The following is an 18,316-nucleotide window of genomic DNA, read 5'->3' as shown; positions in this document are numbered from 1 at the left end:
AGCTACAGTATAGCTGTTGCATAAGTTCCATAAAATACATGTTGTTTCATTTACTGAGCAGCTTGCTCCCATTGCCCCTGTAGGCTGCAGATGCAGCGCTCACAAGCCCATCCTGACCTGCATCAGAAATTCAAGTTCTGTGGTACAGAGCTGCTTATTCTTAGTTTCTCTGGCAGAAATTCTCTCTCCAGTTCCCATCTCCCTCTTGTCCCACTCTCTCTTTTTAGCTTTTTTTTTTTTTAGGTTTTACTGAGGTGATACTTGGACTTCTGAATTCTCAAGCTGCGCTAAGACTCATGTACCCAGTGGTTTGCTGAACTGAAGTCTTAACTGAGATGCCTTTGCAAGGTTGAAGCACCCTTTCACAGCATAGCCCTGGATTAGGTTGGGTTTCAGAGTCAATAAATAGGGAGAAGGCTTTGAATTTCAATAACTACTTTAGTAAGTACTATTATGTGGCAAGTGACTTCTGTGTGCCTTAGTTTCCTTATCTGTGAAGAGAAGGTAATGGTTCAACCTTTGCCAGAGCGCGTTGAGAACTTCCAGTAATAAGCAATAGATAAGACAATACTACTGCAATTTGCTTTGCTTCTCTTGCATTTTCACAGTGTCAAAGTATCATTTCTCGTATCAAAGAGCATTTAAAATAGAAAGTAAGGCTGTCCTTACTTATGACTTTGGCTAGACTGGAACTATGAATGCTGTGTTGAGAGGTTTATTTCAATAAATGCACCTTAGGGAAAGAGCAGCTCATTTCCTCAAAGAGACAAACCCTTATGAAGTAGGCAAACATTGTTCCGACTTCACAGGTTCTGGTTTATTCCCTGTCATTTCAGGTATTGCTTAAATTTGCAATATAGTCGAGAATACCTCATGAAGGGAAATAGATTTACCAGGATTTCAGATGGTGCATGTGTGTAATTGACACAATTTAAGAAAGGCTCATGGCATGAGTAGTCAATTAAAAAAATAATAATTAGAGGCCTGGGGAGGCCTGCTTGGCTCAGAATATATACTAGCCAACATTCCTTATGTGCTTTATAATATGCACTGCTGTATGTCTGTGTGTTGTTTTGTTAGACTATATTTGTAGTCCAGGTTTTTTTCCAAATTCTTCATAGTCGTATTTCACACCAAAAGTTGAAAAAACAAACAATTCTGTTTTCCCAACTTCAGATGACTGTGGGAGACTTCATTTTTTCCCCTATAAGTAATTAAGCAATAAAACCTAACTGGTGGGTGTGCATATTGTGTAACTTCCATAAACCCTGGGGTGTGTCAGGAGGTAAAGAGAAAAGGCAGAGCCTTCAGCCATCATCTGTTGTGCTTATTGCCTAAGAGCCATTTGTTCCATCTACCTCATTGTCCCCTTAAATTCCAGCATTTCAGTTTGCAAAAAAAAAAAAAAAGAGTTAGTATTAAGCTCAGAATTATATGTGAACACTCAGAAGCTTTAAATCATTCCTCGCATGCTTACTTGATATGTTAAAGCAACTTCTGAAAATAAAAAAACCAACACCAAAAACCAAAACCCAACAACTTTACAGTAAAAATGATACTTGCCAAATGTTTGGACATATTTGAATCAATCATAATTTCTTAGTACAATAGAAAAAATACAATTTTCATTTCATGTTCGAGTTACCTCCTACAGCTGCAGAGGTAGGAGAATCTCCAGAAAGATTAGAAAGAAAAACTCTCTCCAATTCAACAGCTAACACAGATGCAGAAAGACAGGAAAATGACCATGAGAGCAGAGCCATAAGTAGGCACTATCTATGTACAGTACTTCTCAGTTGAAAACCATTAACCGAGACCTGTGAGTTGTTAGTAATGTTTCGCAGCAGCAGCCTGCTTTGAATTTGAAGCCTGTTTGCAGAGGCTCTGGCCGTGCCCACCAGCAGTGAAACGAGGAAGGTTTCTTCCTTCTCTGTAAAGACCTGGTTATGGTCATCCATGCACAAGTCAACTCCAGGTTCCCTTGCTTCATTTCACATTCTTCCTAGAGGGAATACAGTGAGTAGAGTAGATTCAAGCAAAAGCAGCTTCCCTCCTTAATAGAAATGACCAGCACCAGACATGACATATTTCTGCTTCGTTCTGCCCATTCCTTTTTCTCTATGGGACAGGGTACAGAAATTTTTTAGTCTTTATTTTTGCTGGTTGTAGACAGAAAAAACCCAACTCGTACTTCCCACTGTACAACCACAATTTTCCCTCTCCACTCTAAGATGATTTTCAAGCTCTCTTCCGGGCTTTTATTTATAGTTGAACAGATCCAAGTTCTGACTGCCAGGCACTGGCAAAGTTGCTTTTTCAGCACAGAAACCTGGGTGTTCCATGCCAAAGAAAAAGAGACAGAGTTAAAGCAAAGTGGTGTTGAAATCTATGCTAGAAGTGACTTTTCCATCTAGAACTTTTCCCAAGAATTACACGCCTAAAGCAAATTAAAATCCCACAAACTTAATGGGAATGCAGTAAGTACTCACACCACCACGGACTCCAGTATCTCTTCATCCAGGAGACAGCCCCAGACACTGTTCCCTTTATACCATGCTTTACCTCTGCCATTTGTCAAATGCTCCAGGCAATTAGCCCCTGAGAGACTTGGTTAATTAATATTGCAAAATAATATCACAGAATGTAATTGAATGTAAATGGGAGGCAATTAGATGTATTATATAGGCAACTGAGTTTTACACAGTGCATGTATGGAGAGTATGGGATTAAAAAATGCAGTAGGAGTAATTTAAAATGGGGGTTGTAATTTCCTTAATGCAACGAATTATTTGGTAGTCTGAAGAGACTTCAGAGGATTGTTTCCTGAATCCTAAAATGAACACTAGCAAATAAAAGTAGAAGAAGCAGCATACCAGGCTTGTAAAAGCTGGCTGCTCGCTTAAAAGGTGCTTTCTGTGTCACCGAAGGGGGAGTGACCTGGGTGCTTCGATGTATGCATCCCGTGCTGTTTTTAGATGTGCTGGGTTATCTGAGACACCCGCACAAGGCTGGCAGGTCTGACGCAGATGGGAGACCGATGGCCGCCTGGAATGGCAGTTGGGGCCAGGTGAAAGAGGGCGTCTGAAATGGCACTAAATGGCCACGTTTAGGGAACTGACTCCCCTGCGAAGTATCAAATTTGCAGGTATAATTTGAGGTTTTGTACCTTTGAGATAGTGTCCTGCCTGAGTATTACTCGCAGGTACAAGCAAAGGGATTCCAGCTTGTCCGTGGGCAGAATCCACCCGTTGGGTTATGTGCTCCATGTGCCCCTCTTCACAGCCTCTTCATGCGTGTCACTGCATAGCACACTTATCATATGTCTGTAGGATTCTTGCACTATTTATAAATGTTATAAAAATTCTCCATCTCTGTGTAACTGATACCCATCTGGAAGTAATTTGCAAATGATTGAAACTGCAATGGTCAGAGTCAGTGAGGAGCAGACCACCAAGGGTTTTGCCACAGCAGTTAATGAAGTGTATTCTCCAGAAAATGTTAACGTAAATATGCTGCAGCCCTGAACTCGATATGGAAACTAAAAATCCTTGAAGAACTTGGCCACAGTTTTCTAACCACACCTTAAAGTATTTATAGAAAGCTAGAAGAGGAAAATATAGTTAGATAATGCAGTGTTTTTAGAAAGCAGAAACCATTTTCCAGTGTGAATTTTTAACTAGAAGAGCCAGGCTGTGTTATGTTTTGATGCTCTTCTAAATGGTGGCAGTTCCTTCTAATATTTAAAGTTATCTAAAATAGTCTGAAGGGTTTTAACTATGTGATTTCCATTCCCTATATTTGTGAATGATCTGCTGCATTAATTAAAAAGGCACTCTCTCATCAAGGAAGGCAAATCAAAATGATTTTTGTTCTTAACCCTTTAAGATGTTGTCTTATTTGCCCTGCACAGATGGGTAAGGTTTAGATGATAAGGTTTTGGCTGTCTGGCTGCGGGGCCATGTGAGAGCTGGTAGGAAGGCAGAGGACAGCAAGCTGTCCTGCTGTCCAGTAGGTTGCCCGTGGCACAAGCATGTGGTTGTCTTGAAGGGCAGCACCGGTCCCCTCCCAACCGGTCAGCCTTGGGGCAAGGCTCTGACCTTCTCCAACAAGGGCTAGGGAGGATGCTGTCTGACTTTTGAAGGGTTTTGAAGACCATATCATGCCCAGTAATACTGCAGGGAAAATAATCACTGCTGAAGGCACCAAGAGACAGCAGTGCTTGATTACCTTCCCGATGTATGCTGATGCCAGGGTCTGTTGTGTTTCTGTTTTTTTGTTCATATATGATATGAAACAGTCTCTCTTCTGTGACACTACCCTCAGATACTTATTTTTTTAATCAGTCAAGGACAAACTTTATTAAGGCTTTTATTCAATAGCTGGTGAAAATGGTTAGGGAAGTAAAGTGATAAAAGGAAGGTTTAGATCAATAAAAGCTTTTTCTGAAAGACAATGCTAATCTGCTTTGTGAGAGATGAATAAACAGTAAGCGAGAGACAGCACGTGTGCAACTTTTCAGGATAAGAAAGTACAACTGAGTATTTGGTTGACTATTTAATTATATCCATGCTGATCCCAGCACTAGGAGATCTACTTAACCATCTCAAACCCCTCCCCCACCCCCCACAAGAGTCTCTGATCATGGCTTTTAATTTACAAAGTATATTTTAAGGACATAAGGATTAATTAAAATGCATACTGGCAGTGAAAATGAGGTGTTTTTGCCATAAGGTTGTAATCAGGAAGTATCTGCAAGGGAAATGTCTAGAGTTATTTTTCCTCTTGACTGCAGCTGAAGATGACCACCTGGCTGAAATGTCACAGCTGCTTGCTTTTGTAGTATCTATTTCAGTGTGTAATTTAGATGGTCCCCTTCCTTCTAATTTCTGCTTCAGCACCAAGTTGTATTATCCTTAGGGAGGGAGGGGGAGTGCCTGTCTTTATTACTTTGGTTTTATGAATAAGGCATGTCTTGGAGTTCTGCCAAGGCCACCAAGGCTGAGCTGGGATGCAGTGTCTTTCCTCACCTGGCTGTGGAGCATTTGGTGGAAGGCGGTTTTTGTCCTTCAGTGCTAGGTCTTTTAAAATAGTATTTTCAAGGTAGCGTGTGAATGTTGATGAGATGGTGCAGTTCCTCTCCCTTTCATACGCATGAGCAGGATTTGTAGTGGGAAGCTGGAGACAAAGGCCTTGTTTTGAGTAGAAAAGGTAAGGATGAACCTTCATGAGAAAGGTTGTCCTGATGCCTTGTGTAAGTTGACATGTGGTAACTGAGGCTGTGGTTAAACATCCTCTTGTGAAACTAGCTGGTACGATTGGAGACTTTGCCTCCCTGTATCTGTCCATTTAGCCCTGCCAGCAGACACGGAGGAACAAGCCAAGAGCTCTCTTCAGCTGCCTTGTTATAAAGGCAGCCAGTGTAGACGTCCTCTTGGTATTTCAAAAATAGCTGGCTGACGTTGTGTTGGAAGCTGATGAGCACTCTTCATCCGTCTGCCAGCTCTGAATATTTGAACAGCTGGAGGAGGTAGTCTCCTCAGTTGCTCCAGCTTGAATTCCAAGAGATAAAGTTCTAATGAAGAAAATGCAAGGTGTAGGTTTCACGTGTGGTAGCAAGTTAAGAACCTAAGCTTCGACTTGACCAGCTAGCGTACATTAGAAGCGTTTGCTACCTTGTGTGCGCCGGAGCTTTAGAAAGTGTGTTGGCGTGTTGTAACTTGCACCTTCAAATTCTAGTCAAGACAAACCTTTAGGCGAAGACTCCCAAGTAGAATTAACCACAGTCAGCTAAGATATTTTTAAACATCACCTACTTGGTCTGCACTAGATGCTAAATGATGTTTAAAAACATGTTGGCCAACCTGTGTTTAATTAATGTTTTCTTATCTATGCGAGTCCTAAATCAGTTTGATTCTGGATCTGTTTCAGTCCTGCTGATACAAGAGTAATATTTCTGTAGCTTAGAAGGTTCTTGCTGTGCTTAACAGTTGCATATTTTTCTTGTTTGTGGGGACAAATGCTAGTAGGTTGTGTAAATTCCATTGTTTTTAGAAGATGAAGTTTTTTTCCAGTTTCTGTTTCTACATGTTAATTTCAAAAGTTGGCACAGTTGCATATAAGGATCTGGAGACTGGTTATTCTGCTGCAAGTACATTTAGAGGGAAACAAAACTTTTTCCTTATCTGTCGTCTTTGAGTTTGTGTTCAGCATTATTTCCACACGCGCATGCACACAGAAGCTGGCTTAGCTAAATGGCCTGGAGGCTGAACTGTTTGGTGTTACGCTTCAAGACCCGTCTTACGAGCCTGAATTTATTATGCTGCCTAGGCTGCCAGGCTGGGGCTGTCTGAACATATAAACCAGATAAACTTCTGGAGGCCAAGCAGTAGCCTCAGAAGCTCTCAGGCTGGGTCTGTCCAGGTAGAGTCCCCCAAACAGCGCATGTACCGTGCAGTCCACCTCCTCTTTTCAGTTTCAGGAATTGGAACATGGGACAAAAGATGTATGTGTGCAGGCGAGCAGGCAGCCAGTTCCAGGCTCAAGCCTCGAGAAGAGTCACAAAAGCCTTAGATATTCAGAGAAATGCAGAAAAAAACAAATGCTATGTTGGAGGTAAATGCATTATCCCTGTACTCAGAGAAAGTAATTGTGTTCTGTCATCATAGTGTCTTGATATGACACCATATCAAGACACCATATCATGTTACCATAAGAAGATATGGTAAGGGATTAAGTCATTCTTTTACTTCCTTTCCTCCCCTCCTCTTGGGTGGTTGTATTTTGGTATATTTTTTGTGAGTACTAAGGTAACTCTTGCCTAATTAGCATTGGCAGATTTTGTCCTGGCACAGAAGTAGTAACCTGTACTCATGTAAAGTTCTTTTCCTGCCCTTCCTATATAAAAGTAAAATTCTAGATGATTCTGATAAAACATTTGGTTTTTTGTCAGCTGGGGGAAAGTTAACAGTTGACCTAAATCTGAAACAAAGAATCATATTGAAAATTACTCCCATTTCTCTAAGGTCATTAATTGTGGAGGTGTCTACAAAACCTGGGTCTTGTATTTACCCAGTATGTGTATCAAGTGGTTAGAAAACTGGTAACAAAGGTTTAATTGCCAAGTATATGTAGATTTAATCCACTTCAACATTTTGCAGCGTCACTTGCTAGATGCATGGTCATTCAAAAGATCCCATGCCTGGAAAGCCAATAAATATCAAGGTAAGAGACAGCGTGGATGGACAGATTAAAGCAACTTTGAGGATTTACTATCTCAACAGTCATTTTTTCCACTCTCTCATGTCTAACCATCAATATATTTAATGATCTTGGAAACCTTCTGAGCATCCAAATAGCACTATCTGCTAAAAGCACAAATCTGTAGTTGATTCAGTTGTTGCATCCCAGTTGATGAAAACCGAGCTTGGTTAGTTTCATCTCTGTGTCTCTGCTTTACAGACTAGGTAAGTGAAATGTATTTATAGCTAGGAAGGAGTGTATTGGTGCTGGATGAGCTCCTTGTCAGTTCAGTGTAGCAGCCCATCTGCTGATGTGCACGAGCAGCAGAGAGCCTGTCTCCCTCGCGTGCTGCTCTCTGCTCGTGATGAAGCCGGTATCAAATCCACAGATCCCTCTCAGAGTGTCGGAGTCCTCTGAACTGGAGCTGTCAACCACAATTTCCCCTCTGCTTTCTCAGCAGCTGGCTCACTGCTGTGGAAGTCATTCCCATAGCACAGCTAAGTGCCCCCGATCTCTCAGCATCCACAGCAAAAAGGGGAAGTTAATGTTAGACATGGCTTTTTGAGGGGACGGGAAGAAGAAATCAAACCCTGAAAGCCACCCAGCTCATCCCCTGCTCTGCCACTGAAGTATTTAAGTTTGTGCATCATGGTAAGGAACATGGAATATTTGTCTCGGGTAGCTTCTTCTCCAGTAATCGCAATGGCATCTGTAATGATTGCTGTTTGTGCAGTGAGAAATTAAAGGGAAATAGAAATCCAGAGTGGCAGAACCTAGATCAGCGTATGCAGACTTGCCCGGAGTGCCTTGAGATAGCCGTCGAGGGAAACGTCTGCCTGGCCTATGGCAGAGCAAAGGAAAGTTATCACGACACAGTCCAAGATGTGCAAAGTCAATTAGGGAGAAGAAGGTGCATTTTATAAAATGTGTTCTGCATTCTACTTTAGAGGTAAGAGGAATCAAAGTTGTATATGCAATGCAACAACTTGTTATTGCTGTAGACTAGGTGTTACCGATTTTCAAGACAACACGATATTGTTTATTGTTAAGACATGTCCATGTTAGAAAATTTGTGCAAACTTCTGTTCTTTTGCTGGAGAGTACTAGTTGGGACTACAAAGACAGCTTGCTTCAACAGCTCATATTGTATTGTTTTAGGTTATGTGTGTTTCCTTCAGTGCCTATGTGTTGTAGCATGTGGGCTCTACTTCAAGGAGGTCTTGCCCCAGTACAGATACCGCTTGCAAACTGAATGATAGAGCATATTTTGCATGGATGGGAATGCTTGTTTTCTTCAAAATCCATCATAATTTATTTTCCTGTTAACAAGATAAAATATAACTATTCTTTGGTAGTCCATATTTTGTCTTGCAGTGGGTGCTGGTGACTCTTGCTGACAATTAACAGTAGAACTTATGGGCAGGCTTTAGACTTCTTTTAATCAATCAGTTTAGTTTACTTAGACACTTTAAATTTTTAGACCAGGAACGCATTTTGAAAACAAACTATTACCTTGAAGTTCAGTATAACTTTGAGAAAGCTGTAACTGCTAGAAAGGGAAGTCTCGGGATGAGATGTGCCTACTCAGCTGGATGGAGTTGGTGCAGTTTCAGTGCTGGTTGTAGTTACAGACTTGTTTTTTCAGTCCTGATGCATCTTGGCTTACGTACTCATGATTTTATAAATAGCAGTTGAGGTTGTATAATACTGAAACTACTGCAAGAAAAGGAGAAGGGGACAAATGCTTTTTCCATTAGCAGCAGCAGAATAAAGTATCCATTTAGTTATGCTAAATTGGCGTGGAAGCATTGGGAGTAATCTGTAGGTTATTGATTGGCTTCACAGCCGTGCAGCAGGCTGCAGCTGACAAAAGTCCCAAAGGGGCTGTTTGCTAATCACAGATAAGCAAAGCGAAGTTTAGTCCGGTGATACGGCTTCCATTTACCAGCCCGTCCCCTTCTGCAGCTGCCCAGCTTGGGTAGGAGCTGTCTGCACAGGCAACGGATCTCTGCATGAGGGAAGCGGTGAGCCCCTGGTGTTTTCCTGCAAATGGCTGTACCTCTTGTGTAAAGCTTCAAACCTTGATGAATAAATTGTAGCACAGAACTATGCATCATCTGTTAAGAAAACTGAATTCTGTTGCAAAGCAGCTGCTTTTCTGGAGTAAGTGGAACCTGAAGCTCTTTTCTTAAATTTGAGAAAATTTAATCCATGATACCCAGCAAGTGTGTCTATAAGGTGTTTTCAAGGGTTACTTCTGTTGCAGGAGAACATGAAGTAAAATTCAAGTTTGTGTGGGAAGCACAAAGAACCTTGAAAAAGTTGATGTGAGGGACAGGCATGTAAGGATGGCAGAATAGTTTGATGTAAGACAGCAAAAAAGTAAAGAAATTGCAAAAGTGCAAGTGGGGAAGCAATGGAATATTTTCCAATGGGATGAAAATAGGTAGGTAAAAGTTGGAGAGCTAAAAGGAGATGTTGCGTGGGCAGACAACCAGTGGTGGGCGGTCTGAAGGCGACTGTGGACTGTTCAGCCTTGACTAGGTCTTGAGCCTTACCAGAAGGCAGCTAATGTAGAAATAAAAATCATATATCAGGTGATTTATTATCGCATGTCAGGATTGCAGGCTGTGTCAGTATTTGAATTTTCAGTGTGGAAGTAAGATTACAGTTGATCTATGGAAAAAGTAGCCAATGTATTGTTATCAGAGACGAGATCGACAGATGAGGTTAGGAGGATCCCAGAGTACCGCCACAGGAAGAAAAAAAAAACCAAAAACAACAAACCCACAGCAAAACCACTTTGTGTATGTGCATGATATCTTCAGAAGGACAGAAGGAGACATAATTCTTTGCTCAAGTAACCTGGGGTTCACCACCATCTGGGATGCAAGGCAAGCAGAGAGATTTCCAAGAAGTTTGTATTGCATGAGATGTCAAAATGAGAGTGATGGTTTTAATTGTTATGGACAAAAATGTATCCCTGGGACATCCTCCCTGATTTTTGGAGTGACACCAGTGATTACCTTGGCTCAGTTAACACGCAGCCAGGTTGCCAGACTCATAATTGCAGAAGTTTTAATTTCCCAAAAGAGACAAAACAGTCTTCGCTGCTTTCAGAAGAGCTTCAGTGCAAGAAGCTATGCTTGCTGTGTGCTCTGGGAACGAGATACCATGGAATATTATTCCCCAGCCAGGCTGTATCCAGATTTCTGTAATAACAACAAGGTATCCTCTACATCTGGAGATCATTTACTGTGTCACTTAAAAGAATGATTAGAGGGTATTACTCACCTATATATGACAGGATAGCAGAAGTATTTTGTCCTCCGTGTGTCCTACTCTCTTATCCTGCTATACTGAAATTGATTTTGTCTATTTGAATTTGTCCAAATTTGCAGAAATTTTGTCCCATTGAAACACTCAATTTTTTTTTCTTTTAAAGTAAAAATAGAGGACTACAGTTTTCAATACCAAGCAATTACAAGGAGGTTGCCAACACAGAAGAACGATACTAATGTGATCACACATTACAGTTGTGATTCCACTGCAGAAGCCTCCAAGGTGTAACTCGGCTGGGCTGTTTCAGGATACCTGCAGTCCTGGGCAGAGTTTCCAAACAAGGGGAGTCATGACTGAGTTAGCAGGAAAACTCTTGGTCAGCGTGATACACATTTACGCCCCACGCAGATAGATGATGTCTGCTGCTGTGTCTGTGTACAGTGAGAAGTAAAAGACAGCAAATTAAGTTTTTGTGGCCTATAGCATAGCAGGGCACTTTATGGTCATCTATTGAATTGTCTTTACTGTCTTTGTGGATGAATCTGTTTTACAGTCCTCTGCCTTTTGGAAAAAGAGCTCAAACTAATGGTGATGCGCCTTGACTCAGTAACTGTAGATGGACTTTTAGACCAGGTCTCTGAGACTCTTTCCACTCAAAATGAAGGGAAGGATGGGTACTCGGCTCTCGACAGCGTGGATGTAGGGCTGCCTTCAGGTAGCTTTGTAGCAGCGTGGAGTTGTCCCACCATGGGCTGGTCCCAAGCAGGTTAGTCAGTCTTGTTGCAAGGAGATGAAGCTTCCTTCCTTTCTGTTGTGCTGGAGTTTGGGGCTTGGTAAAGCTGTGATTTTCCTTAGCCCATTTACCGTGCGTGCGAGAGAGACAGAAAGAGAGAAACAGAGGTGCTTTTTAAATATTTAAATGTTTTAAACACTATATTTGAAAATCTGAATGTGACTTTGAGACATGCTGAAAGGAGGTAACGTGTGGAAAACCTGACTGGACGATTTCAGTGACGTCTTAATTTATAAGCTGTACGTGCACTATATTATATGCCATTAATGTTTCATTTTTCTCTTTAAAATGAACCTGGTTATGTAAAGAGAAATCTTTCCATCCTCCCCGCTGCTGCATGCTGCAGCAGAGGGAAGCATGTTGAGAGTGGCGTATGATACGTCGGTCTTTGCCTGCCGGAGAGCTGCAGTTGAAACCTCCTAATGAGCAGCCATGCTCCCCAAGGCTAGGACATGAATGATAAATGTATATTTGGCAAGCTGATTAGTAAAGCCTTTGCACACTTGGCTAGTTGTATCCTGTTTCCTGGAAAGTTGCCAGATGGAGGAGAAGCGGAAATGTAATGGATTGCAGGTTGTTTTTTTTTCTGTTGGTTGGTTGCAAAAAGGCTGAATAAACAGGAGTTGCCTTGAGGCAGGCGAAGTCTTGCTATTTGAAGTCACGCAAGTCTTGCTCTGGCTCAGCTGTATTTTGTTTCCAGTGCTCTGTAGGTTGTGTTAGTGACACACAGTGAGACTGGGGGAGGCTATTCAACTGGATTTAGTTTAGCTTTTTTAAAACAAATCATAATCCCCCGTCTCTTTGGGGCGGGGGGGAAGAAGCTACAGCAGATGCCTGATGAGCCGCACACCAGCCCGTTTAACGGGGAACCTCGGCAGAGCTGCAGCCAGAGCTGCCTGACACACATGTACCAGGGCTGCCACTTCTTGAAGCCTGTGGTAGGTAATCAACATCAACTAGTAGTTCTTGAGTGCCAAAATAATTCGGTGCTATAGCCTCAGTTAAACTTCACTTGATTTAAGGATTTCTAGTTTGATGTTTTGAACACTCTTTAAGATAAACATGTGTTTTGCAGATCACTGGCTCTCTGGTGTAGAGACCCAGCATGTTTCATCAATATTTCTTTCTGTTTACAGTGAGCTTCTTAGGAAATTGTTAAGAAGAAAGCCATGAAATATTGCAAACCTCCCTCCACATCCCCCATATAAAGTTAATACAGTTGATTTGGGCAGCTGCTGACGACAAAGTGAATTTTAGGGGAGTGTTTAGTTGCCATCTGGAATTTTTCATTCATGTTAAAAATTCAAAGTATTTGAAAAACCATGTCACAGTTCTGAAATCCTGAGGTTGTTTGCAGACAGGACATTTCAAGAATAAGTGTACACTGATTCTTTTTATTTTTCTTCTGGTTTCAGAGCTGTTTGGTTATACACAAGCCATGGAGACAAACTTTTCTCAGTAGTCAGGAGAGGTCTTTTTTGTTTGTGTGGGGGTTTTTTTTGTTGTTGTTGTTGTTGGGGTTTTTTTGTTAAGACAGAAGAAGCTGTGATTTAAGCATACTTGTAATGATGCCAGAGCCATAGCTATGGTGATTGGGGTGTGTGTGAGAATACAAAGACTAAATACCAAGGTCTACTTTAACAAATGATAGTAACACGGTTTTCTAAAATCGAGTAGTATCTGCTGTTGCTGTCACCTTCCTGTTCATGAGAAGCCATGCTCTTCTCTCTTGGTTTATAAATAAAACCATTTGACAAATGGATTTGATAAACATAACTAGTATCCTCTCTATCAGGCAGCATTTTATTAAGTCAATAATTGTGTTGAAAGCAGATTTATGTAGGCATCAAATTCTCTGGGTAATCTCTTTTGTGTAGTTAGAAATAGAGACCAAGATAAAAATGTAATAACATTGCTGTGTTCTGGCAAGCTGATACTTTAGATGATGCTCTTGTTATTTCCTTCATTTGCCTCTTGAAAATAATATTTTCTTCTTAGTGTGGCTGGCTTGCTTCACAGTGCCCTGTAACAGCAGAGACAGGTTTTGGTATTCTGTAACCTTTGTTAAAGCACATTGACTGTTTTTTAATTATTAACACTTACTGCATTGTATATAGTATTTCTACTGGATGATTTCATTGTACAACCTTCTCCAACATTGCTTTTGCTTAGCTTGGATATGAAACCAAGTCTGAAAGCAGACTTTGGCTGAAATGATGGCATCTTTTGGCAGCTATGGATTACCAGGTGTTCTGCATTATTGTCTTTTTACCCTTAATAAAATACCTCCTGTCACAACTATTAGCAGCTCAACAAAGGTTGGACCACACAGGGTCTGCTGGTCAGGATAGAGGTAAAAAGGTTGAAGAAAAAAAAGGAGTGGGGGAAGGCAGAATAAGCTATTTGAAAGCAGCTGTTTTGGCTGCTGTTTCTACTTTCCTGCTTTGTCCTCTGCAGCATCTCCTGTATTTATTACTTTTAATATCGTGGTGGTTTTCACAATTTACTTTGTGTTAGTATCTAGCAGTCCAAGTTTGAAACTGGCCACATCTTGAGAGAGAGCAAGTACAGCTGAGAATCCTGTTCCCTTTCTCCCTCCCCCAAAACAGTTTTCTTTTCTCAAAATGTTGTCCAAATAGCTGACCAAAAAGATGAAAGATTACCAAGATTACGTCTTGGTAATGTCAGCAGGCATCCTGCTGTCAGTTGTCAGCACCGTGAGCGTGTACCGCCTTCTTGCAAATATTGTCTTCACTTTTGGGATTCTCATAGAAACTTTTCCCTGCCTCATGCTAGCATCTAGCTATTTTTACTTAACTGCATAGTTTCTTTAGAAACTGCTGTATAGATTAAAAACACATGGGTACCAGAGCATGTGTTTCAGCAGAGCAATGCTGAAAGCCAGAGGATCACGTTAATAGTTGGTAAATGCACTTTTTCAAACCTCGTACCATAAGAAGATTCTTTATCCTTCTGGGGTGTGTGTTTTCTAGCATGTTTGCAAAAGTATATCCATGAGGCTGAGTAATGTGTTCTTGTCATTAAAAATGTGTGATGACTGAAATAACTGATGCAAACTTGGAAGATCATGAATACGGCATAATTGGATGCAAAATGCATAACTGCTTGCAAGATTTGATGTATTGGTGATTTTCCTTGTTAGATGACTGTTGAAGTACTGTATTTTGTGACTGAATTTATTATTGCAATTTTTTTCCAGGCGACTGGCTGGCAATGACCTTTCTTTTATCCATCCGAAGGCCTTGTCTGGGTTGAAAGAACTCAAAGTTCTGTAAGTAATCGGGTTTTAGAGCTTCATAGCTAGCTGTATGCTTGCTTAGTGCACAGCCAGCCTGTTTACCGGTAGGCTGGATAATTTTTTTTTTTCCCTTTCTCTGCTGGCCGCCCCCCCAAAATTACAGCTCTCCTACTTTTTTTTTTTTTTTTTATAAAGCTTGCTGTAAGTGGTCATGATGAGCAGCGGTGAATTTGACTAAACTGTAATTACTTCATTTAATTAGAACACTTGCTTCTGAAGTGTATCTTGCAGCAGAAGAATCCTAGGAAGGAAAAATTCTTAAAAAAATTCTAAAAAAGAAATGTAAAGCTTTTTGTTGTTCTCCACCTTAACTACCACGTTGTCAGGTAGTACTGGTACTTACAGAGATTTAAAACACTGTTTGACCTTTGAATTGTCCCCTACCAGTGATAGAAATAATTTCCATAATTTGATGCTTCTTTAGGTGAAAATGACTTACTATTAGAAAAAAAGTTTCAATAAAAGGTAGAACTGTATGCCCTTTTTCCCATATCCTGTTTTCGTTTCTGAGATAAGAATATTAGTTTCAACTGTTTTCCCATAGATAAGGATAAAAAAAGCTTTCTGTTTGGGGGTTTTAAAAACCTGTATCTAGAAATTGTAGCGTGTAGCATTGTAGCTGATATAAATTTTTCCAATTGCTAGTAGGGTAATAGATAGTTAATTAAACAGATATTTAAAAAACCTAGTGGAAAAGGACCTTGAGGTTGTAAAGAAAGAAGCGTAAGCAGGGTACAGATTAGGAAACTGCCCATCTGCAGTCCTACTTAATGATGCTTTGTAAATTGAATGCAGTGTGTCAAGGCTCTTGAAGGTATCTCCATCAGGATACTCAACACTGGAGGTGCCTGAAATTCTAGCAGTTCTTGAAAAATTTGGGACTTGGATATTAATTAACAGTTAACTTACTTGTCCACTTGCATTTTACCCCAGTATGCACCAAAATCTAATAATATTTTATAATGTGTGAGATCTCAGTTACTTACATTCTCTTTATAAAAAAACTCATCATGCAACATGTTGTCCCATAAGAGAAGTTCTTAAAAAAAAAAAAAAACAAAACAGTATAACTTAATTCAGCTTGGCTCTGGTTTCACTTTGTGTCTTTTTAATGTTATGCCCAGAGGTGCTTTGTTGTGAACACACTTTGTAAATTAGATTGTTAATGCATTGTGTATTGATGCGGCTTTAAGAAAAATTAGACATTTGTGTATTTTGTAGCATGTATAGGATGATTTCACAAGAAAATAATAAAATATCATTCATTGTAGCAAATTTGTACTAGTGTCAAGTTGTTCAACCTCTTCAGTGAGTTCCCAGGGGAATTTCAGCGTATTACGTCAGAGGCTTGTTCTCTGCAACTTAATGCAGTTAATTAATGAGTTGTAAATAAAACCAAAATGGACCATTTTCTTTTTTCATCGTTGCCTTTGGGTATCTGGTCTTGATAATTCTACGCGCTTTGACGTATACTATAAATCTGTGAAACCGTAACAGGACCGTGGACTCTTCTGTCATCTCTGCTGTTGATAAAGATTATTGTCAAATTCTACTTTACTAACACAGTGGATTTTTACAGAACCCTACAGAACAATCAGCTGAAGACTATACCTAATGAGGCCATCAGAGGATTAAGCGGTTTACAATCCTTGTAAGTTTTCTTACTTTGCTTTTGTTCTTGCATTGTTCTCCGAGTTCCACTTTCAGTCACTTTGTATACGTTTGCTTCATTCTGTAGGGTTTTGAAGTATAATCATGTATGTCTAATAAGGTACCTGGACATTCTGATATTGCAATTTCAAATGGAGCGAAGTTTCCCAAGTAAAGTTCATGAAGAATTTTTTCATTATCTTTGGTGGGGTGACCCAAATCCAAACTCTTTCAAAACCCAGACCCAGGTACAAGATTGGCGTATAAATGCAGTGGTGGTGGAGTTAAACATTTATCATCCTCCTTGCATGTCCTAAGGTGTTTAAGCAATTTTAAAATGTTGTGCAAAAATGAATCATGCCCAAGTCTTTTGTATCTGGAGGAGGGAAAGGGGTTTCTGGGAAGGAGTATTGCTTGAGACATGCATAGTATTGGGTTTACTGGAAGGTGTTGAAATCACGCAGACGGTTATGAACACCTCAGCCATTATTGCTAGTTGCTCATAAGATATTTCATATGTGCTTATACTATCTCAGGGCTTATTATGTTTTATAAGGCATCTTAATCAGACCTTAATAGTTAGTTACAGCTCTCTAGGTGGTAGATGCTTATCACTGTGATGAGGAGGTGGAGGGGGGAAGGGCTTCAAAATTTTTCCTCCTTTCTGCTTACCTACAGAGACAGAGGGCAGATTATCTGTTCCCTCTGTGACAAAATTCAGGTTTCTGGCCTAAGATCCTGTTTCTTTCAGTGTTGCATCAGATTATGGAATAGTTTGGGGGGGGATATCAGTTTTGCAAAATAGCTTTGCAAACTACTGTGCATCTTTTGCAAGGGTGCTTTCTGCATTCCCTAGACTTGGATCTTGGCCACTACCTTCTCATAGTTGCTCAGGTATTCCTGCCTTTTCCATCTGAAGAAAGCACAGTAAGCAGCAGCGGGCAGAATAAGTTTGGCTGCAGATTATCCCGCTGGGGAGCAGGAGCCTGTGCAGGGCCGTGCCACCTCCCACTGCGGCCACGGACCTGCTTCTGCTGAGCCGCTCACCAGCGGGGATCTCCTGCGCGCGACGGCGAGCGTGGGAAGCACGCAGCTCATAGCAGGAGAGAGCAGCGAGTGTTGATGCCATGAGTTGGCATGGACTTTTCCAGGTTTTTGGATCCAAGAGTAGGACGGATGGAGGTTTCCATTTGCAGCCATTTTGCCAATTTAATGTCCACGTTTCCCTCTTGTTTTAGTGTGTGTGTAGAAGAGGAAGACACCTTGGTCTGAGGGCAACAGTCTGCTCTGTGCAAATACTATGCATTGTAATAAAAGTCCTTCAAATTTCATGATGTAAATAACCCTTTAGTAATTATTTAAAAAACAAAAAAACCAAACAAAAAAACCCAAAACCAAAACAAAACTCCTTCCTGGCTTCCAGCATTTCTGTGATGCCAAAAAAGAAACTACTTTAGTAAATACTCTTGTTGTCTACAAATCATGCGTTTCATTTTCGATGAACATGCTTTTTTCGCTACTTATTTACAGTAATGCTTGTTCTCTAAGGTTTAAAATACTAAATCTCCAGTTGCTGAATTGATGATAGTTTTATGTGCAAAAGGGAAGAGACAAAATTAAGGGAAAAATAATGCATGTATAAATTAAGCTAGCATCTCTCTCTTTTTTTAAATTAATATATTTTTAATATGTTTGGAAACAAGATGATGTTAGAGCCTTTTTAAAAAAGCAGAAATTTTAGTTGTTGGAAAAAAAAACATGGAATGATTATGTAATATTGTATAATCTAACCAGTATAATAGCTTGACATAATATCATTGTAATTAAAATATAATAGTAACAATTTAAAGTGTGGTGAGGTTTCCCTTTCTGGGAGCTTGGTTGTTCATAGGCCGATGATAAACTGTATCAATCTTAGGAAGGTGAAAAAGGAGAAAATTGGGTTAATAAGTAGCAAGCTACTTGTTAGTTCTCTTTCTGAGGAAAACCAGATTGAGTTTTCAGAATAGCTATTAGAAATATGGGGGGCAAAT

At 40.3% G+C, this 18,316-nt stretch overlaps 1 protein-coding gene across 1 annotated transcript in view; it reads left to right on the top strand.

Annotated features, from left to right (window-relative positions):
- Window positions 1-18,316, top strand: part of LGR4 (leucine rich repeat containing G protein-coupled receptor 4) — an 81,743-nt gene that overhangs the window by 36,690 nt on the left and 26,737 nt on the right. The window contains exons 3-4 of the mRNA XM_072864977.1: window positions 14,535-14,606; window positions 16,213-16,284. Of these exons, the coding sequence (XP_072721078.1) occupies window positions 14,535-14,606; window positions 16,213-16,284 (144 nt within the window). The remainder of the gene's footprint in view (window positions 1-14,534; window positions 14,607-16,212; window positions 16,285-18,316) is intronic.

The sequence above is a fragment of the Ciconia boyciana genome, chromosome 6 (genome assembly GCF_034638445.1).
Source record: "Ciconia boyciana chromosome 6, ASM3463844v1, whole genome shotgun sequence".
Lineage (NCBI taxonomy): Eukaryota > Metazoa > Chordata > Aves > Ciconiiformes > Ciconiidae > Ciconia > Ciconia boyciana.
The sequence above is the reverse complement of the archived record's forward strand: the minus strand, read 5'-3'. Positions and strand labels throughout refer to the sequence as shown.